The 23,020-nt window shown below is 47.6% G+C and overlaps 1 protein-coding gene across 1 annotated transcript in view; it reads right to left on the reverse strand.

Moving 5' to 3' along the window:
- Positions 1-14,018, reverse strand: part of NCBP3 (nuclear cap binding subunit 3) — a gene marked incomplete at its 5' end in the record, with an annotated part of 28,959 nt that extends 14,941 nt beyond the window's left edge. The window contains 4 exons of the mRNA XM_082861079.1: positions 844-969; positions 9,804-9,909; positions 11,808-11,873; positions 13,836-14,018. Of these exons, the coding sequence (XP_082717205.1) occupies positions 844-969; positions 9,804-9,909; positions 11,808-11,873; positions 13,836-14,018 (481 nt within the window). The remainder of the gene's footprint in view (positions 1-843; positions 970-9,803; positions 9,910-11,807; positions 11,874-13,835) is intronic.
- Between the last annotated feature and the right edge of the window lie 9,002 nt (positions 14,019-23,020).

The raw sequence follows: 23,020 nt of genomic DNA on the forward strand, positions 1-23,020 counted from the left end.
CTACAACGGCAAAGCTGGGTAGATTCCACAGAGACTGTATGGCCTGCAAAGCCTATAATATTTATCATCCAGCCCTTTATAAAAAAGGCTTGCCATCCCCTGATTTGGATGGTCTAAGTTAAGAAAAAAGAGAAAAACTTTTACTCAGTCATGCTTCTTCTTCTTTCAATGAATTAACATCTAAGAAAGCAGCCGGGAAAAGCAGGTCAGCACACTGGCAGAAAGTAAAGCCAGACTAGAAGTGAGACAAGACAAGAAGCCAGCAGAGTGGGTACCAAAGGTCAGGCCAGACTTGGAGAGGGGACGCAAGTTAAAAATTACAGTTAGCTCACAAGTGGAACAGTCCCCAGATTAGGGCCAGCAGATGAAGCTCCAGAAAACACAGTCCAAAGCAAGCAGAGATGAGAGGTCTGGCACTGTGTCAGAGGGTTCTGGTCTAGTTCTAGGTCAGAGATGGCCCTCTGAAAAGCTGTATGGCAAGTTGCAATGACAAAGTCTAAAGCCCTGAAAATGCAGCCCCAAGTCTATGCAGTTGGACCCACCCCTTTGTTGGGAAACTGTGGGTGTTAAGAGAGGCCTCACTCATGTACCCTGGACTCAGCTGCCAACAACCATCCTCCTAGAGGCCGGATAACCACCTCTGAGCTGACTTAGAATACGCATGGAGTACGATCTGGCAGACTGGTTAGGGCACTCTGGTTCTCAGCAGTGAGCAATTTTCCCTCTCCTAGGCTAAAGGCAGAGGTTACACATAGTCTGGCCAAAATCACTCACCATTTGAGATGGCAAAAATTCTTTTAATATCATAAACAAAAGCATATTCAAGTGACCTGGGTTACTTACAGGAGGTATCATCCAACCACTCGATGTGGGCCGGAGGATATTCTTTAAAATAGGAAAAGACATCCTGGGTACTCATCTCATCTACGCCGCAAATGTAGATTGTCTCCAGTCTCACTTTGGGGATTGCTAGAAAAACAAGACACCTGCTGTTGCACAATCCACCAGTAGCCCGTTGTAACAGTTCAGATAATAGGTATTTTAAAAAGAAATATGCTGAAAGAGATAATAATTATTTCAAAAGAAAATGAGACTTGACAGTAAGGTAAACTATTTTAATTTTTATCACACAGCAATAGCATTAAATAAATGACTATTCAGAATGGGCTTATTAGCCTGAGGAAGATTAAACAAATGGTGTTGATTATATACATGATACCTCGTCTCAAAATGACCTGTAATAATAAAAGCAATACCGAATTCAGCAGGGTTATTCATTGAACTTGATACACTGATTCTAAAATTTTTTAAAGATATGTCAATGAGAAATGTGCGATAGTCAAGACAGTTCTGAGAAGAAGAGACACTGTCCCTGGATGTAAAGCAAAGTATGAAAGTAGAGCAAAGAAATCCTACAAATCAATAGAAAATGACAGCCCCAAATAAAAATGGGCAGAGGACATGAGCAGAGGCCATGAGCAGAGGCCATGAGCAGGCAATTCACACAAAAAGAAACAGAAAAGGCCAATAAACATGAAGAGATGGTTGACCTCACTACTATCAGGATAATCCACCTTAAAACAAGGTATCACTTTTCACTGACCAGGTTTTATTGTTTGTTTGTTTTTTAAATTTATTTATTTTTGGCTGCGTTGGGTCTTCGTTGCTGCACACGGGCTTTCTCTAGTTGCAGCGAGCGGGGGCTACTCTTCGTTGCGGTGCGTGGGCTTCTCATTGCGGTGGCTTCTCTTGTTGCGGAGCACAGGCTCTAGGCACGCAGGCTTCAGTAGTTGTGGCTCACGGGCTCTAGAACACAGACTCAGTAGTTGTGGCACACGGGCTTAGTTGCTCTGCAGCATGTGGGATCTTCCCGGACCAGGGCTTGAACCCGTGTTCCCTACATTGGCAGGCGGATTCTTAACCACTGTGCCATCAGGGAAGCCCACTGACTATGTTTTTAATTCATGTCTTTAGTATCAATTGGTGGCAGTGTGGAGGAAAGAGCCCCTCCCTCTGCTGGTGGGAGTGTGAACTGCCACAGCCACTCTGAAGGGCAACTAGGAGTGTCTATTACAAATGTAACTTAGCACATGCCCTATACGCAAAGGAATTCTCTTCAGTATCTATCCTAAACACACATGGGTTCACAGAGTGGTCCACACAAAGATGTTTGTTGCAGCACTATTTTAATAACCCAGTAGCTATCAGAGTAATAACTTATGGTTTATCCATATTAAATGAATCATGGTTTATCCATATTATAGAATATTAAGCAGTTAAAAACAATGAGATAATTTATTATATACCATGGAAAGATTCTATGACACATTACTGAGTGAAAAAAAGCTGCAGAAAAATACGTACATTAAAAATATTAAAACATAAATATCACCATATATTTTCTAAGGGTATATATTTGTGTACACAAATACATAGAAGAAAGTCTGGAATAATTCACTCCACACTGATAAGAGCTGTTACCTCTGGGAAGGAAGAAACGTTGAAGGCTGTGGTCTAAAGGAACCTCAGCCTTACCAGAATTGTGTTAATTTTTTACTAAATACTTTAAGCATTGTCTCATTTAATCTTTTTAATTGTGAAATACACAAATATATCAACAAAGAAAAAATATTTTTAAAATACCTGTATATCCACCACCTAGCTTTACGCTTAAATTCTTAAAAAGATTTGAGGCAAATAAGGCTTCCCTGGTGGTGCAGTGGTTGAGAGTCCGCCTGCCGATGCAGGGGACACGGGTTCGTGACCCGGTCCGGGAAGATCCCACATGCCGTGGAGCGGCTGGGCCCGTGAGCCATGGCCGCTGAGCCTGTGCGTCCAGAGCCTGTGCTCTGCAATGGGAGAGGCCACAACAGTGAGAGGCCCGCGTACCACAAAAAAAAAAAAAAAAAAAGATTTGAGGCAAATAAAACACTACATATGAAACTAGGGCCCGGGCTTCCCTGGTGGTGCAGTGGTTAAGAATCCGCCTGCCAGTGCAGGGGACACGGGTTTGAGCCCTGGTCTGGGAAGATGCCACATGCCGCAGAGCAACTAAGCCCATGCGCCACAACTACTGAGCCTGTGCTCTAGAGCCCGCGAGCCACAACTCCTGAGCCTGTGAGCCACAACTCCTGAAGCCTGGGTGCCTAGAGCGCATGCCCTGCAACAAGAGAAGCCACTGCAATGAGAAGCCCACGCACCGCAACGAAGAGTAGCCCCCACTCGCCACAACTAGAGAAAGCCCGTGCGCAGCAACGAAGACCCAACGCAGCCAAAAATAAATAAATAAAATAAATAAGTTTAAAAACAAACAAAAAAAACCCCTAGGGCCTGTGTAAACTCTCCACGTCCCTTCTCTCCCCGAGCTTCTCCAAAGTAGTTCTGTCAAGAAGTCAGCATCTGGGACTTCCCTGGTGGCGCAGTGGTTAAGAATCCACCTGCCAATGCAGGGGACACAGGTTCAAGCCCTGGTCCGGGAAGATCCCACATGCCACGGAGCAACTAAGCCCATGCACCACAACTACTGAGCTCGCGTGCCACAATTACTGAAGCCCGTGCGCCTAGAGCCCGTGCTCCGCAACAAGACAAGCCACTGCAATGAGAAGCCTGTGCAACAAAGAGTAGCCCCTGCTCTCCGCAACTAGAGAAAGCCCACATGCAGCAATGAAGACACAACACAGTCAAAAAAAAAATTAATTAAAAAAAAAAAAGAATTCAGCATCCATTACTCCTAAGTATGTTTTTATATGTCATATATTTTATTTAAAACAAATGAACTTGAAATACATGTGAATACTTTCAGATAAAAGTTTTTAATTTTTTTTTTTTTTTGTCATTTTGAAGAGTAAAAGATAGGTTTAATGGGAGCCCATTAGGTGTGGGCAGAATAAATCAGGTAAGTATCTTCCTGCCAACTCAGATTCATGAAGACAGAGATACCATCAAGACTTATGAATCCTGGGACTTCCCTGGTGGTCCAGTGGTTAAGAATCTGTGCTTCCACTGCTGAGGGGATGAGTTCAATCCCTGCTCAGGGAACTAAGATCCCACATGCTGCATGGTGCGGCCAAAAAAAAAAAAAAAAAGACTTATGAATCCTTAGCAAGTCCTTATTAGTGACCAGCAGTGCAACAATGAACAGAACCCCAAATGAGATGGATGTCCACACTGGACATGCAGAGTAACTCTACCACGCAGGATGGGAAACTGAAGAGGTAGCCCAGGGGACCTTCTCAGTTCTTCAAGCTAAAAGCCATGATTTTGGAGGAAAAAATCCTTTGGGAAGTAAAGAGATGGTTTTGAAGAGGGTAAACAACAAGGAGAGCTCCTGGTGAGGGTAGAGGAATCAGACTGAGGAGCAGGCAGAAGAAAATCTTGTAGGAGATGCTGATATGAAGGATTTAATCATATATGAGACAAGCTTAAGATCTGATGGAAGCCTGCCAATGTCACTGCTTAAAATAAAACAAAGCAACAAAGAAGGCGCCTAGATTTATGCCCAGATGATGAGAAAGGACTAATTGCTGAGGTGGCAGTGAACAAATGAACTGGGGAATGAGAACTGGGCATTTACTGAGTGTTGACTACAAGCAAGGTGGTGAGGGAATCATCTTGGATTTTCCAACAGGAAAGAAGACAATGAATGACAGGTCGTAGGACACAAAACTCAAGTCTTTAAGAAAGCAGATTTCTGAAAATCCAGAGAAAAAGTAGCCAATTTCAAAGCCTCAGATTAGGATGATCAAAAAGTTTGGAAGACACTAAATACAGTAACTCAGAGTATGAGAGGTGATCCCAAGAAAAGAGAAAGCAACAAAGCTTAGGTGAGCACAACTCACCAAAGAACACATATGGGACACAGATAAAGGGTAAATTACCAGTATAAGAGAAGAAATGTAAGAAATGCACGAATCTGAAAGACTACATCAGGCTCTGTAATAACATGGAAAATGCTGATGACAGACTGTCAAGTGAAAAGGAAGAAAGCAGTAGGACTGCAAAGGGAAAAGCAAAAGTAAAGTCCATACCCAGAAAAGATTAGAAGGAAATGCACAAAATGTTGACAATGACTGCATTTGGGTGGTGCACTGTGGGCAACTTTTCTTCTTACTTTACTTTCCAAATTTTCTTTGGTGGACACGAATTGTTTGTCTAACATCTAATGAAGAAAAGGTTACAGTCCAGAGCAAATAGGCTCATCAAAAATGCCAATGGTGGGGGCTTCCCTGGTGGCGCAGTGGTTGAGAGTCCACCTGCCGATGCAGGGGACACGGGTTCGTGCCCCGGTCTGGGAAGATCCCACATGCCGCGGAGCGGCTGGGCCCGTGAGCCATGGCTGCTGAGCCTGCACGTCCGGAGCCTGTGCTCCGCAACGGGAGAGGCCACAGCAGTGAGAGGCCCGCGTACCGGAAAAAAAAAAAAAAAAAAGCCAATGGGGGACTTCCCTGGTGGTCCAGTGGTTAGGACTCGGCGCTTTCACTGCCATGGCCCCGGGTTAAATCCCAGGTCAGGGAACTAAGATCCTACAAGCCAAGCGGCATGGCAGGTCGGGGGTGGGGGGGCAATGGTGGGTTTTTTCCCAAGTGTTTGGAGCAACGTTGCTTTGGGGAAAAGGGCAGAACTGTTGATCTATTTTGCTGTACTGCTAAAGGGCAGTAGAATAGCTATCATTAAGTAAGAACTAAAACCCAAGATAGGTGACAAGAAGGGCTTTAGAAATAGTTTTAATAGATTTAAGTCTTCTAATCTAGAATTACGCCCCACTGTACTAACCAAAACACAAAGCAGTGATTTCAGAATTAGGCAGTAATCTCTAAAAAGTTGCAGGGGAGGAACGAGGTACCTAAAGCCTTGAGAAGGACTAATTCTGTACTGATTTTCAGAAAAGAGGAAAAGAGAAATTCCCAAACAATGCAAAAGATTGTCATTCTCTGAAATTTTTAAAAAATAGCTTATCAGACAGAATCTCTGATCCCTTAAGAAACTAAGTCTTTCCCATAGGAAATGACATGAGTTCACTAAGAAGCAAGCCAGCTAACCTCTTTTCTTTTTTGATTGGATTAGCAGGCCAAGATATTCAAAGAATACCACAGACATGTTCTATCTCAAGTTTATTAAGGCACGTAATCTAGTTCCCCATGACAATAAAATGATAGGTGGGCCTGATAATAGAATAAGACTATAATTCATGGATCTGTGTGTCATGGCATGATACGGGATTATCCTGTTTGACATTTACCAACAACTGGATAAAGATGCAGAAGCCATGCATAACAAAGTGAGGAGTGCAGCTAAAATGCTGAAAGGCAGAGTCAAGATGAAAATTAACTCCGTAAGCTGAAATGGAGTCTTGAAATCAAGATATAATTTAATAGGGATAAATAAAAAGGCAACTTTTTAAAATGTCTCAAGTACAAGATGAGAAAGACTGTTTTGATAGGTACAATTCCTGAGGGAAACAACTGGTGCTTTGGTTGACTACAAGATGACTATTATGAAATGGCTGGGACAGAAACCGTGGTCAGAGTCCTGCCATGCATTGCACGAATCCAACCAAATCTGGAATCTGTACCTCATCTGATGAAGGACATTTAGAAACTGGGAAGGCTCTATAGGAGGGAGACCAGAAAGTCATGCCACATAAGAAAGTTTAGGGAATGGGCTGTCCATTCCTTCACCCAAAGAGTTACTGTGTGAATGAGGAAAGGACTTAATGTTGTTCTAAGAGTTACACAATAACTAAAAGACAGAAATTACTAGAAAGCAATTTTTGTTCAACATGAAGAAGTATCCAAAAACAAGACCGTGGGGACTTCCCTGGAGGTCCAGTGGTTAAGACTACGCGTGCTTCCATTGCAGGGGGCACAGATCCGATTCCTGGTTGGGGAACTAAAATCTCACATGCCACAGGGTGCGGCCAAAAAAAAAAAAAAAAAAAAGAAAGAAAGAAAGATAAATAAATAAACAGTGTGCATGCCTTAATTAAAACAAAAACAAAAAGACTGACTGCTTCATAAATAGTTCTCATGCCACCTCTAGGAAATGTTCAGGCAGAGGCCAAAGGACCACGGGGAACTTTGCCGAAAGGCCTGCAGCACTGGGCAGGAGGTGGGATCCAGATGACCTCTAAGGTCCTTTCCAACCATGAGAGCTTTGATCTTGGAGATAAAGAGAAGCTGCTTGACACTGTCACTCAAAAGTAGCGAGTTACTCTTGATGAGGACTGGTCTAGTGCAGCACATCCCAAACCACATCCCTGAAGCTGGCAGAGAGATTAGGAACACAGGCTTCAGTCAGACCAGCCTTCGAATCCCAGCCTTGCTACTTACTACCTGTGGGACCTTGAGCAAGTTTCTCAACCTCTCAGCACCTTACTTTCCTCACCAGTAAAACAGAAATGATAAATACGTTCCCTGCAACAGGGTTGTTGGAAGATAAGCTAACCACATAGCAGAGTGATTGGCACATAGTAAGCATTTATCAAATGGTGTATTTTATTACTGTTGATATTAATAAGAAGAAATAACTTGACACCTACTGTGGCTGCAGGAATCAAGATGCTTATTCCAATGTCCCCATTCTCCCAAGAGGCTGGACCACTTAGATGACTGTTTGGAAGATGGAGAATGCCAGATAATAATAATAACTAACATTTACTATATGCCAGACACCACTCTAAGAATCATAACATTTTGTCAGAGCCTCCCAACCACCCTATAAGAACTAACGTTAACCTGCCTTTCCAGATGAGGAAACTGAGGTTCTTAGAGGCTAAACAACTTACCTAAGGTCAAAGAGCTAGAAAGTGACAAGTCAGGATTTGAATACAGGCAGTCAGACTTCAGAACCCACGCTCTTAACCACAACACCAGTGGTTCTCAATCCTGACTGCACATTAGAATTACCTGAGGAGATACAAAAATAATAACTATCTTTGAGATCTATCCAAACCCATTCCCCCACTCTAATTTAAATTGAGCTGGGAAAGGCAGCAGGGTTCTCTGGAGTTCAAGAACACACTCCAAAACCATGCTGCTTCCTGGATCAAAAAACAGGTTGTAATGAGCAACTGACATTCCAGGCAGATCTATTGTTTTTAAGAGAATCTTTAAAACCATGAGATCGGTATTACTTTTCAAAAAAACATTTTTTTTTAAATTAAAATTTAACCCCGAAAGTGATCATTTTCAGGAAGGTATCCTATTCCCATTTTACAACAAGGAAAGTGAGACCTAAAAGGGTTCACTAACTCGCCCGCATTCACTAAGGAACTGAGACTAGATCCCAGGAGGGCTCGGCACTCTGAAGAGCCCCAACACAGGTGGGAAGAGAGGCTGAAGTGAGTAATTAGGGACGCTTCACAGAGGCAGTGACATCTGAACCAGAAAAAGCGTGGGACAGGGAGGGGCAAATCAACAGAGTGACCGGCATGAGCAAGGTCAGAAGCAAGATGTCACAAGGACTGCTTACGGGACTAGAAGGAAACAGGGGGGCTTTCAAGGTGGAGCTGTAAGAAAGGCCTCCGACACCTGCCTGGGTCTAGACCGTGCAGGCACATGAATGCCTATGCCTTCACAGGACTTTTCCTGAAACAGAAAAATCCACTCAAGCAGATGCCTGGACGTCTGGCCTGCAAGGGAAGCAAGGTCGTATTTCCAAACTGAACTCACTATGCAGAAAAAAGGAGTAAAGCAGCTCCAAAGTTGAGCTCTGCATCCGAGCTACTCTGCCCACTGGCGTGGAAGGAGGTTTGGGTCTCTGGTATCATATCACATATTGTAAGGCAACAGAGCAAAGTAGTTAAGAGCAAGGCTTTAGAGTCAGGGTTTATCTGGTTTATCAGGTTCTAACCCTGACTCTACTTTTACTAGCTGTGTAAACCTGGGCATTTATTTAACTTCTTTGGGCCTGTTTCCTTTGTAAATTGGGATAAAAATACATTCCTCATCGGGTTGTTGTGAGAAATGAGTACGAAACAAATATGTAACCCGCTAATTAACACAGTGCCTGGTAAGAGAGCAAGTTCCCAACAAATAGTCGCTATTCTTTCATTCATTCAACATGTTTTTATCAAACAAGCAAGCCTAGAGAACTCACACAGCAGCGCACAGACCTTTAACATGCATTCAGAAGGCTGCCTATTAAGCCCTTCACAAATCCCAAATTTGCAAATACAACAGAGGGCGGTCATTTGCATTTATGGAATAATAAATATGACTGTGAACTCACTAAAAGGGTAATAATAATTTTCCCCTCTATTTATAAATTGCTTTCAAAAATTGGGGTAGATTACTAGATATGATAATTCAGGGTGAATTTCAGGAAGCATGATACTTACCCTAACAAAACACAAAAATAAAATAAAATCACAAGCCTGTATCAGCCGAAGTATTAATGGTATCCCCCCGACCAATCTGACTCCCCTAAAAGACAGTCTCACTGTGATACACTCCCACTATATTTAAAGGCAAAGAAAAGTTAACACTTCTATGTTAAAAGCAGAAAATGAGTAAGAGTCCACAGAAGCACAGTTCTAATCTCAGCTCTGCCTCCAACTAGATGACGTTCTCTGGGGCTTCTCAGAGAAGACAATCTCCTTCTTCCCAACTCTGACATCTGAGAGACAGCTAATGCAGCTCAACTTTAACAGGTCACCTCAGAAATGGGGAATTCACCAGTTCCTTCCTTTGGCAGTATCTGGATGAGGACTGGACACACAAGGCAAGGCCAGAAGCATGAGGCCCTGGCAGGGAAAAGCCATTCTCTGGGAAAATGTGGAAAAATTCCCCCCGAACACCCTGTACCTTTCTTCATCATGTCTCGGTCCAAGGCTACATTTCTTTGGGCAAGATTTACTTCTGAGCGAAAATGGAAGCGCTTAGCTCGCTGTTCTTTCTTTTCAATTGCTTCCTAGAAGGTATAGAAAAAGCCAAAGAAGTGAAACACGGAAGAGGAAAGTTAAATCACAAACACAAAATGATGCATCAGTGACAAGTAACTTAGAAGAAATAAGCAACATTGTGCCTTTAATAATTTTTGCAAAGAACTAGATATTCACAGTCAATGACTGGGAGGGTATACACTAGTAGTGCTATAATTTGTAATAATCTCTACAATGATTCATTGCCTATCACCGTATCTGGGACACAGCAGGAATTCAATGAATATTTGTTGATTCAGTGAGTAATGAATAACGGTTTGACATTTATTATTAGGACACATGTAAACAAATTGTAACTAAACAATCTTAACATTCCAATTTTTCAGGTGCAGAAACTGAGGCACAAAGAAAGTTAAAAGGTTTGCTAGAGGCACTTCAGCTAATAAGGGGCAGATCTTCTGATCTCAGTGCTATTTCTAGAAGCCCCACCACCACCCCCATTTCACAAAGTCTGTGTGCATGGTAATCACACCTATCACATTATGTCTGCCTGAGCAGTCCACTCCCTAAAACTTTTTCTGCATTTGAAAATAACATTGGAGCAAAGAAACTCTCTCCTCTATTCTAAACTTGTGCCCACGGAATTGCCAGTTTTCATCTATAAGTGACAAGAAACATTGATGCTCTCTAAAAAACAAAACAATCAGTTTCCTAAATTTTTTTTCCAGGAGGTAAAATAAATCCAGGTCCAACTATGGGTTTCTGATAGCTTTCAGGAAGCTTCACTAATTGTATATTGACTTTGCCACACTAATTGAAGGTCTGACTATAGAAAGCTTGTGGGGATTGGTAAAGCAGCAACAATTCTGTTATTTCCCAATAGTTATGCTAATTTTCTTCACTTAAGTTTTCCCAGTGGAAACAACTAATCTACCTTCCTTTAGTAAGACTGAAGTACCAATTCTTGGCTACCACCCTTTCCCCCATATATTTGTTTCATATAATGGTAAACGGTGTGGGCTTAAAAAGAGTACTGTATACTTCTTTTTCAATTACAAAAAGAAAACATCTTCACTTTATTCTATTTTCTTGTCAAAAAAGATGATCAGTTCTTTCTTTTGGCCTTTAAGCAATCAGAGATTGAGACCCAGATAAAACACAAAAAAGTTAGCATGACATACTTATTTTTATTTTTGCTTTCACACATCCAATATAGTAACACAGTATTATTTATTCAGAATTGTAACTTAAACTCTGTTCGAAACTTAATTGCACACATTAAAATCAGAAACAATGTTTAAGCTGAATATCATGAGCAATTAAAGCAACAAATAAGTATCAACTGTTTATTGTAAAGAAAATAATATGTTTCGTTCTGTGAAGAGTTACAGTGAAGCTGGTAATCTAGTAACAGCAATCACTAGATAAAAGGCAATACTCCCAGGTACTGGGAATAATTCAGTCCACTTGGCCTTCAAAGTCTAGCCACACACACACATTCAGGAAATCGTATTTTTCTCGGCCTCAACCAGTGAGGAATAAAGACATTTACTAAGGGCTTACTATGTGCAAGGCACTTTCACGTTTTGCTTCATTTAAAGTAGAAACAGTTTACACGTTTTTAAAGAATGGACAGCATAAAAAAAGCACTCCAGTGCAGAACTTTTTCTTGAACATGGTTAATTACAGGCATCTAGGTACAGTGATTATATCTTCTCATGGATTCAACAACACACAAATGCTGTCTGAATGTTCTCAGGATGCATGAAGGCATCACCGTATAACACAAAATTTAAACCTAAAAAGAAGTTTCAATCCAACAACAAAAGAAAAAAGGAGGTAAAGAATAATTGCTGTTCTCCTAGAGATCTGTTCATTAAGTTCACCTGCTTCTCAAAATGAATAAATTAATCATGGTCTGTCTTACCTTGGAGGTGACATCGATTCCAGTGATGAAGCTGCCAGCCTTGTTTTCATATCTTCTGCTTGTGTCCTAACAAGAAGGGGATGGGTGAGAATTGCTAACGAGCAACCGACGACAAGCACATGATAAACAACAGCCTGACAACCCATTCCTTCTGGAGAGTCGTTCTTTTCAGCAATCCTTCCCCCGCCCTGACAACCTCATATTATGGGGAAGCCTGTCCCAGTGACTCCATGTAGCAATCAACTACTATACCAAGAAGGCTTTTCTAGGCCTATCCACAACCTAAAGTAATTCCATCTACTGAAGGTATCCGTGTAAAAGAAAATCTAAAGGCGTTCATGAAAAATATCCAAGATGATGCACAGTCACTTATCTCCCCAACCCAGACTGGACAAATTCATTGTGCCAGGCCACCAGATGGAGCACAAGTCTTCACCAAAATGCAGAAAGTCAGGACTCACCTCGACCTTCTGGGGAAAACACAGCACAGTGCAATGAAAATAGGATGGGATTTGGAAGCCTGGGGACTCAAATCACAGCTCTGACGTTCACTGATTACATGACACTGTACAATTCCTTTGGCCTCTCTGGGCCTAGGTTTCCTCTGTGGTATCCACCTACCTTTCTGACCTCTTTTAACTGCTCTCCCACTTGTGCTACAGAACTTTACCTTTCTCCAACAAAACAATCTTGTGCCCATCTCAGAGCCTCTGCACTTACTGTTGCCCCTGCTGGGAACGCTCTCTTCCACATCTTCACATGGATGGCTCCTTTTTGTCACTTAGGGTTCAGCTTAAATTTCACCATCTCAGAGGACTTTCCTGACCATCCTATGCCATTCTGCTTCCTGCTCTGCACACCCTCCCTGCCCTCTGCACACTTCCATCCCATTAACATGCTTTATTCTCTCCACAGCACTCACCACTACCATAAATTATTAGTTTACTTGTGTCCCCCCAACTGGAACATAAACTCCAGGACACAGTCTGGTCTTGATCTTGGTCAAGTGCCTAGGACTGTGGCTGGCACTAAGTGGGGGACGCAATAAGTACATGTTGAACTGAAGGAATGAAGGGATGATAACACCTACTTCACAACCTCAGTGATATTTTAAATGATGTAATGTAGTAAATGGTAAAATGCCACTATGTTAGTTGTTGTTGCCAGAGTCACTATAATTTACTGTCTTTAGTGCTCTTACCTTTTTTTTTTAAAATCTTTTTCCATAATCTTAATTTAAAAGCAAGACTAGCAGACGTGCTAAAAAGTAGTCCATGTTAGGTGAGAAATTAAGTACATGAGAGAAGCTATGCAGGCCTGAGACCAGCCCTAAGAACCGGACACAAGACCACCAAACCAAAAGCAAAAACACCTCTCAGCAACCCCATTGTGATAAAAGAGGGACCAAGGACCACTGCTGGTTCACTGATGTTTTGTTTTCATTAAGGGTGAGATGCTGGAGCCACGGTGTAACAGCGGAGCCGCGCGGGGACAAGATGACCCTCAAGTCACAACAGAAACACAGAGTTTCTGCAGCTGACAAGCCCAGCTCTCCCAAGGGAAACCGCGAGTGCTATGTTTAACAGACACCAGCTCCACCGGAGTAGGACCCACAAAGAGACCGGGATGCCCGCGCCACTCGACAGTTCCTTCTGGGCCGCTCCTGGTTCTGTTCCCGCCCGGGGCTCGCCCTTTATCTCAAGTCCCCAGATAAGCCCAACCCCTCCTCATTCACACTCTTGCACAGACTGACTCCGAGGGGCAGCGAAGGGGGTGTCCTCAACTCCCCCCCAGCTCTTCCCCAACTCCTCCAGCCCCCGCAACACCCATTTCCGGGCGCCCCAGCGTCCTTTCTCTTGCTGCCCGTTTCTGCTCAAGCCTGGCGCCCCCGCCCCCTGGGCGCTCGCCCCCCTCATCCCTTCCCCAGACTTCCCCCAGCCCCGGCCACCTCCCCTTCCGGCCCCCACCGGCGCGGGACACTCGCTCAGCGACCTCCTCCTCGCCCTCGCCCCCGCCCCCCGCCCGTACCGGGATCAGTTCCTTTAGCGAGCGCCGAACCGGCACGACCTCCAGCTCGCCCTCCTCCACCTCCATGGGCTCCGGCTCGCCGCGGTCCAAACCTGACTCTGCTTCGGGCGACGGGGGCCCCAAGGCCGGCCCCGCCGGGACCTCCGCCTTCACCGACACTCGCAGGCCCCGTACGGCCGCCATCGCCGCCCGCCGGCCGCACCACTGAGAACTCGCCCCGCACACCGCGGGCTAGAGCGCCACTGCCACAGGCCACAGAGCAGCCGCTACCTAGAGCGTCGCCTGCTGCGGCTAGAAGGCTCTCTTCAGCGCCTACGGCCTCTGGTGGTGGGAGGAACCCCGGACGGCTGGAGCGGGATTTGGTGAAGAGGAGGCGGGACCGAGTGGGAACGGAGGCAGGGCCTGCTGGAAGGCCACCCCCCTGCGGGGCCTGGAGCAGTTCGCTACAGTCTGGGCTTAGAAAATAGCTACACCTTGAGCAGTAAACTTGTAATCAAAGCTCATTTTACTGAATTATCATTACCTGCCAGTGACTGTTCCAAGTGCTTGAATCCTTACAACAACCCTATGAAGTTTCTACTTTTACTATCCCCATTTCACATTTGAGGAAACGGAGGCATTGAAATTTACCCAAGGTGACAGGCTATTTAAAGGACAAAATCCGGATGTGAGCCTTGGCAACCAGAATGAGCCTTGGTCTGTCACTTCTGGGCAAGTCTACAGGTTTACAATGCACTTGCCTTGACAACCTTTGTCTCAAGTCTCCCAATAGTTGGCCCATTTTACATACGGCAAAATTGAGACTCCAAGAGGGTAGTGAGCTTGAACGCTAATTTCGTGTCTCCCAAGGGCTCGGTCTACTGGAGACTTCTGAGCATGGTTTCTTGCGGACATTTCTAACAAGAACCTGGTTGGGAGAGAGGGAGTGTCCTCTAGGCTTCCAGAGGGCGCCACTGGTCAGTTTTTGCTTTGAGTCCTGATTTTGCACCTTCCTCCCTGTGTTACCTTGGGCTAGTTCTGACCCCTTTCTGGTCCTGTCTTCCCATCTGAGGAGGGTGGAGGTGGGATCCTAGGGTCTCCAAGGCCTTACCCGCTCTGACAATGGAGAAGCAAATAATTATAAACCAAGGGAGGACATGATCAATATCAGACACACCTGGGTCTCAAGCTGGCTGGCTCCGCCCCTTACACCACATGTGACCTTGGGCAAGCTACTTAACCCTTTGGAAGTTCAATTTCTTCATCAGTAAAATGGGTCATTACCCACCATGGGAGGTTGTGAGGCTTAAATGAGATAATTATCTGTAGATACAGGATCAAACAGAAGGGGTACAGTACATCATAGTTTTTTGTTTGGTTGGTTTTGCTTCTTTTAAAATATGGTCTAAAACAGAGCAAACACGAGATGGAGCTCTTTAGGGGGCTAGTTTTCCTTGATGAAAGGGACACATAGTAGTTACAAGATTGGGTTAAATGCATGGAATGCACTTGCATGAATTTTAAAGAACATTTTAAAGAAAGTTTGTGCTTAGCTGGCCAGCTTTGGGCCACAGTCACAGACCGTGCCATTACATGTATTCCATAGGCCTGAGGGGGTGGGGCATGGGGAGAGGAGGAAGCAATCCCTCCTCAGCTATGGACATCAGGAGGCCAGCAGAGAAGGTTGCGCAGGCCCCTCTCCCTGCAGGGTAAGAGCCTCGAGGACTCAGGCATTGCAATTCAGCACAGTTTAGAGGAGAACCAGCTCCCTGGGGGACCTCTGGCTGGCATGAGAATCAGGAATCCAGGGCAAGCCAGGGCATCCAGCAAACACCAGGGGTCCTAGACTCCTGTCAGAAAAGCCCTTGATGCCTGTACCTTTCTGTTCACCTAACTCACCCCCACCGCCCCTTCCTTTCCTCAGTACAGCCTGCTGAGGTGAGGTCACACTAGTAGCGGCAAAGAACAATTTTCAAAAAAGTTAAAAAACATGACTCCCAAATATTAAATGAACACGTCAAAGCTTTTAATCCTCATTAATGAATGAGGACATCGGTAAGATTTTATAAATTTATTTATTTATGTATTTATTTTTGGCTGCATTGGGTCTTTTTTTAAAATAAATTTATTTTATTTTTTGGCTGTGTTGTGTCTTCCTTGCTGCACGCGGGCTTTTCTCTGGATGCAGCGAGCAGGGGCTACTCTTCATTGTGGTACACAGGCTTCTCATTGTGGTGGCTTCTCTTGTTGCAGAGCACGGGCTCTAGCCGTGCGGGCTTCAGTAGTTGTGGCACACAGGCTCAGTAGTCGTGGTTCGCGGGCTCTAGAGCACAGGCTCAGTAGTTGTGGCGCACGGGTTTAGTTGCTCCGCAGCATGTGGGATCTTCCCAGACCAGGGCTCGAACCCGTGTCTCCTGCATTGGCGGGCGGATTCTTAACCACTGCGCCACCAGGGAGGCCCTGCATTGGGTCTTCATTGCTGTGCGCGGGCTTTCTCTAGTTGTGGCGAGCAGGGGCTACTCTTCGTTGCGGCATGCGGGCGGGCTTCTCATTGCGGTGGCTTCTCTTATTGTGGAGCACGGGCTCTAGGCGTGCGGGCTCAGTAGTTGTGGCTCACAGGCTCTAGAGCGCAGGCTCAGCAGTTGTGGCACGCGGACTTAGCCGCTCCGCGGCATGTGGGATCTTCCCGCACCAGGGCTCGAACCCATGTCTCCTGTATTGGCAGGCGGATTCCCAACCACTGCATCACCAGGGAAGTCCCCAGGAAGATATTAAGACTAGCTCAAAAGAGAATTTGAGCATGAATACCAAGTTGGTCAATCAAAGGAATATTGAAATGAATTTAACCACAGAGGTTAATGCTCTGCAAGGCAAGAAACTGTAACCTTTGGGGTTCCCTTTTCTACCAGACAGAAAAAACTTGCATTACTATTGGACAAGAATTATTTACTCAAAAGAAATAAATTTAAAAAAAAGAATTATTTGCTCATTGTGAATTTTCTATAAATTAACCTCTGCCCTTACAGAGTTGTAAAATACCCTAATCAATAGTAAATCGGAAGTCAAACCAGGGTACCCTTCCCTAGAGAATGAGATGATCCCAGGTGGAACAGGCATGTTAGAGAGCAGCCGGCACTATACTGAAACAACATCAGTGTGGCTATTTTTCCTATTCCTTTTTCTTATTTCCAATGTCTGGATAATTTTCTATTCATAGAAGAAACCAGGAGAGTGGGATACTGAGACAGACTGGAGAGTTTCATAAAAGAAGTGATCAAGTGTCACAGACAGGACTTCCCTGGTGGCACAGTGGTTAAGAATCCGCCTGCCAATGCAGGGGACACGGGTTCGAGCCCTGGTCCGGGAAGGTCCCACATGCTGCAGAGCAACTAATCCCATGCACCACAACTACTGAGCCTGCACTCTGGAGCCCGCGTGCCCCAACTACCGAAGCCCGCACGCCTAGAGCCCATGCTCCGCAACAAGAGAAGCCCCCACTTACTGCAACTGGAGAAAGCCCACGCACAGCAACAAAGACCCAATGCAGCCCAAAATTAAAAAATAAATAACATTTTTTAAAAATACATTATGTCATATATCCACCTTTAAAAAAAAAAAGTACCACACTAAGGCAAATGTTACTAACAGGGGAAACTGGGGGGCGGGAGAGGCAGGTGAGAGGGTGTATGGGACTCTACTTTCTACTCATTTTTTCTGTCAACCTAAAACTGTTCCAAAAAATAAAGTCTGTTTGTTAAAACAACAACAACAACAAAACCTTGACACCCAGACTACATTCCAGACCAAAATAAATCAGAATCTCTAAGGGTGGATGATTTTTTAAAAGCTCCCTGGGAGATTTTAGCATGTAGCCAGGTTGATAACTGATGTTTACGCTGAACTGGGAATGGGAGAGGGCAGACTACAGCTGGGAGCTCTCTCAGCTTTGGGGTGCATTTCCCAGGGAGGTGGGTGGATGTTGGCAAGATTACCTGAAAGAAGATGAGAGCACCTGAGGGCATGTGGATCCTCTCCTGTGAAAGCTCTGTGCCTCAAGGCTGATCCCCTGCGCTTGGGGGAGACCGAGGGCGAAGAAGTTTAACTAGCCCCTTCCCATGTTGCGGTTCCCCATTGTTGTGGTTCCATTCCTTCGGTGTGGACCTGTGCCTAGGCCATGGGGAAGGGAAGGTCTTGGGGAGACCAAAGGACTGGGGGGGAGGGGTTGTCAAAGGGCTCTCAGTGCAGAGAGCATCAGCCACTGTGACCAGAGCAAGCAGGGACCAGCGCTGCTGGGGACGGGACACACTGAGCCAGGAAGTAACAGGGAGGAAGGAGTCTGCGCAGACGGCATCTGAGAGAGAAGCCAGGAGGGGCTCTTCCTGTATGCCTGGGAGTGTGGGACAGCAGCCTTCAGAAAGCCAAAGCGGTGGAAATTGGGAAATAGTTAAGGGAAGACCTGAGCTAGTTTGCAGGCTGAGGAGCAGGGAGGGAAGAACAGAGAAGGCCAGAGATATACAGGCTAGCGAAGAGGCTTACTAGGGATCAGGTGGAGAGAATTGGGTTCCCAGAGGGAAAGTCCCACTCTTGCGATTCAGTTGAGAGATGCTTTTCCAATGGTCTTCATCATGGCGGATCAGTGAGTAGACAGATAACAAGTTGTGAAAGTGACTCAGCCGGTAGGTAAGGCTGCAATCCCTGGGCCTTGTTTCCAGTCTTATAGGAGATGAACCAGACACCAGACTACATGCCAAGGGTGCCTCTGGGGCTGTGGACCAGGGAAGGCTTCCTGGAGGAGGTGACCTGGAGATGGTGGGGGCCTAGGCAGTGGGGAGAGCATGGAAGTTGACCACAGAGCTGGCATGGGCTAATGATAAACTGTCAGCCCAACCTGGGTGGGAACTGGCAGCTGCCCTGGAGAGTGAGAGGTCCCAGACTTTGTTCCCTGGGTCATGCTAGCTGGAGAAGTGGATGTATCTGAGACCTCAGAGGGCAGATCCAGGTCAGAGAGTGTGTGTGTGTGTGTGTGTGTGTGTGTGTGTGCGCGCGCGCGTGCGCAGGAAGGGACCGGGGACAGGAGGTGGTCATTTAAGCCATGGACACCCAGTCCGTCAGGAGGCTGAAGCAGTGCAGGGAGCGGCCAGGGCTTTATTCTGCAGGTGAGACAGAGGACAGTCTCCTCCCAGCCCCTCCTGGTCTCCTTCTGGGCCTCAGTTGACCCCCAGGGCCCAGTACCATCCACCGCATGGCTCCCCAGCCTCCCTCAGTGGATCCCCAGTGGCCCAGGAGGCAGCCCCATAGATAGGCCTGCTTGTTTGCCCAAGGGGAGGTTGCGTAGGTGTGCCAGCCTGTGGGCAGGGGAGGGAATCTATAACCTGTGACGTATATATATGAGTCCCAGTGCATCTGGGTGTTCCCCTGGGAAAACTGGAACCCTCAGTGGCCCTGACCACCCATCCCTCCTCTCCTTCAGGCTGAGACCATATAGGATGATAGAGGTTGGGGGGAGCAGAGACCGGGCAAAGTTCCTGTGGGATCCGGAGCCCAGAGACATTCTCCGTGAGGAACCAGAACCTCCCAGGGCAAACCTCAGACTGCCCCGAGCCTTCAGCTGGACACCCTGGCCTGGGCTCAGCTCCCCCGTGTAGTCAGGCCTGGGAGCGCAACCTCCATCTCCCATCTTCCCAGGTGTCCTTCCCCGTACGCTGGGCTCTCGGGTTTTCCCAGCCGCTGACGTGGGAACCCGGGTGGGGGTGTGGGCAGGAGGCCTGGGCTCTGGCCTGGCTCTTCCCTAACTCGCTGTGTGACTCCGAGCCTCAGTTTCCCTACCTTAGCGTGCCACGTAGAGTGGCTGTCCTCGTGGCGAAATGACATCGTGGTCCTATTCGAAGCTCCTGTGCGTGACAATCTGTACTGTCAAACCCAGGCACGAGGTTTGGTGACCAACACCTGGGATGAACCAACCTGAGGATCTTTCCCGACTGCAGAATAGGCCTTGGAGGGTGGGGCCGACACTGATGAACGGAGGCAGGGGTGGGGGATAGCCGTGTCTGGGAGGAGTGGGTGAGTGAGTCTGAAGAGCCGTGGGGAGCAAGAAGTGGCTGGAGGGAGGGTGGGCGGGGCATGGGTCAGGAGAGTGTCCGGGGAGGCCTGGGAGGCTAATGGCAATGGCCTCAAACCCCAGGCTGAGCACTGAGAGGGGTGGGCGTGGTCCGGTGGGTGCCCCAAGACCACTCTGGCAGCTTGTAAGAGGATGGATTGGAGCACTGAGGACCAAGCCAGAGACCAGTAAGGAAGCGAGAGGTGGTGGGTCCAAAATTGAGGGACAGCGAGGGTCGGGAGGGAGTGGCGTTTGGGGAACTTCTGCCTGGCGGCCAGGACGCCCTCCCGCAGAGGGCTTGGTGTAGCCCTCATGGGACCTTTGCAGGACGACCAGGAAACAGGCAGCAGCAGCTTTGGTCTCCATTTCTCAGATAGAAAAACTGATCACCATGATGGGCAGCCTCTGGCTTGATCTCCTTCCGGCTGGTCTCCAGCAGCACCTGGTGAGGAGCTCTGCAGGTGAGCAAATACCAGTCACGCAGGACGTGTTGAGCTTCGGGTCTCTAAGGCTGGCTTCAGGCAGCCCCAGAGGCAGAAAGGTCTTTGGGGTGCTTTTTAAGGGTCTCACTCGCTGAGTACTTACTCTGTACCAAGCACTATGTCAGATGCTTGGCACAAATGCCTCATTTAACCTCACAAGAGCCCCATGAGGAGGTGCCGATATTGTCTGCATTGTACCAACAAGGAAGCTGAGACTCCTCTGATGACCTGCAAAGGGCACACAGCTATTACATGGCAAAGCTTGGATTCAAGATGAAGGCTATCTGACTTCAAAGATGACTTTTCTCATCATGGCCGTGGAGAGGCCTCCTACGAGCAGGGAGCTGCCGGGTCCAAGCAGTTAGTACCAGTGCCCAAGGCTAAGGGGGCACTGGGAGGACACTGGCCTGTATCACAGGGACTCCTGTGAGGCTTCACTTGGGACTTCTGCCCCATGAGGAGTAGCAGTGGCTCCCAAGGACCAGACCCTGGCCTCCCTGGGCCCCTGCAAAACAGGGAGAATGCCCTGATGGGCCACGCACTGGCTCCCAAACACCCTGTTCTTCCCAAGGAGGGGCCACAAGACCTACCCAGGAGACTGAGCCACATCCTGGACTGTAGCCCCTCCCCCTCCAAATCAACCCTCCCTCCCTCCCTCTCCCACCCCCAGAGCTCCTCCACTATTGCCCTGCTCAGACCCCTGCAGAAGAGTTAGCAAAGCCACACCCAGATGCAGAAAAGGTGCGTATACCAAGCTTTGGGGGTGGTTTTGTTTTAACTCAACTCACTTCCTAGGAAGTTAATTTTTAAAACACTCTTATGGAGTCTGTCCATCCCTTGTGCTACATTCAGAAACAATGATGCCAGTCCAAACCCTCAGTGATGGGGTGAGCGTGGGCAATGAGGCCGGGCCCACCTTGGAGCTCTGCGAGGGGGGAGCGTGTCCCTGAAACCCCTACCCTCCAAGGCCCCAGCACAGAGATGCTCAGGGAAAACCTGCTGATCCGTGAATGGCCTCCCATGAACTCTATAAAAAGTGTTCTTAAGAACAGTACCGAATTATTGTTTAAGCCCTGGGTTACAATGCCTTAGTGCAGAGGAGCAGGGAGAAATGTGGACCCGGTGACAACTGGCCGCATTCTGCTCAGAGCCTTAAATAAACATAGACACTATATTACAGATGCACGTGCTGGTGCAAGACATGCTGTGTGCAGCAGATGGGCACGCACGGGCGTGCGTGCATGGAGAGGCGATGTACACCCACAGGCACAGACACACGCGGGATGTAGCCTTCCTCCAGCCCCACCTCCTTCCCTTCCGAACAGAGTTCTCCTGCAACAGGAGCCCTGTGAGGGTGACTGAAATCCCTTGTCTGGCCCATGTCTTCAGGGCAGGTATTTGAGTCCTGCTTTATTTTCCTTTGGGGGTCAGTCTCTTCAGCATTTGGTCAGTCAAGGCCAAGCCAGCAAGCCAGGCACTGATCCCAGAGAGAAGTCGGCTCCAGCTCTGAGCAGGTGGGATGACAACTGTTCTGGGGTGAGCCAGCGACAGAAGGCCCACCTCTCCGTGGCCACCTGCCAGCGCGCACACCCCACCAGGGTTCCAGCTCTAGCGAGGCTTCCAACCTGGGCACTTGGTCCTTCATCATTGGAACGCGAGGGCAGCTTCCAGGACCAGATGGGGAGGCCGGTGCTGGAGCGCAGACTAGATTTCAGTTACTCCAGCATCTGCAAAGTCACAGCCCTGTGAGTCCAGGGCCCTCGGTCCATGTCAGCCCTGGTATCTCTGGCAGCCAGGGCTCTGGGGAGCCACGGGGGGAGGGAGGGAGGCGGGCAGGGAAGGCCGGTGTTCCTGGTTCGGGCCTCTGCTCAAAGCCTCACTTAGCCCATCCTCCAGAGTGTGAAACACAATCCGGGAAGGCCAGTCCAATCCACTTGGCTGCCAAGTGATGGTGGGTACGCTGGGAACCACCCAAAGCTGGAGGAAAGCTCGATACGTGTTCCCAGGCAGAGCTTTGCACCTACCTCCCCCATCAAGTTACCAAAAAAAAGATAACGAGAGAGGAACCTGGATTCTCCAATACTGGCCCCCGCCCCCGTGAGGCCCAGGAACACCCACCAAGGGCTCAGAGCCTCCACGTCAGTGTTCTCAGTAGACAAGAGCTCTGGCAGCGCCCCCCTGAGGAGGGCAGGGTACACCCCTCCTTGTGCAGGTGGCAGCTGAGCCACGCCCACCCGGCCTCTGCAGTGGTAGCAAACGAGGCTTCCTCCTGTCATCTTGGTTTCCTGCCTCCTGCCCCTGGGCCTTGCCAACCAGCCGGTGAGGTTTCTAAGGCACCACGGGCACCCAGCTTCCCCAAAGAATGGGTCCCGCCAGGGAGAGTCAGGACGAAACAAAAGGCTTTGTGGGAGCCCTACCCCCCCCAAACCCCAGGTGACACACATTCTGATCCTGTCCCTGGACACGCACTTGTGGAGGTCATGCAGCACGACAGGGGAGGAGGGCCGGGAGAGGGGCCACAGTCCCCAGCCCCCTGCCCGCAGGGGCGGCTGTTGGCGTGAGGGCCGTGGGCCTTTGGAGGCGCAGGATGAGCGTGCTGCCGGGCGGCCCTGGGCGCATGCAGGGGC

The sequence above is a fragment of the Leucopleurus acutus genome, assembly GCF_964270905.1.
Source record: "Leucopleurus acutus genome assembly, chromosome: 19".
Taxonomy (NCBI): Eukaryota; Metazoa; Chordata; class Mammalia; order Artiodactyla; family Delphinidae; genus Leucopleurus; species Leucopleurus acutus.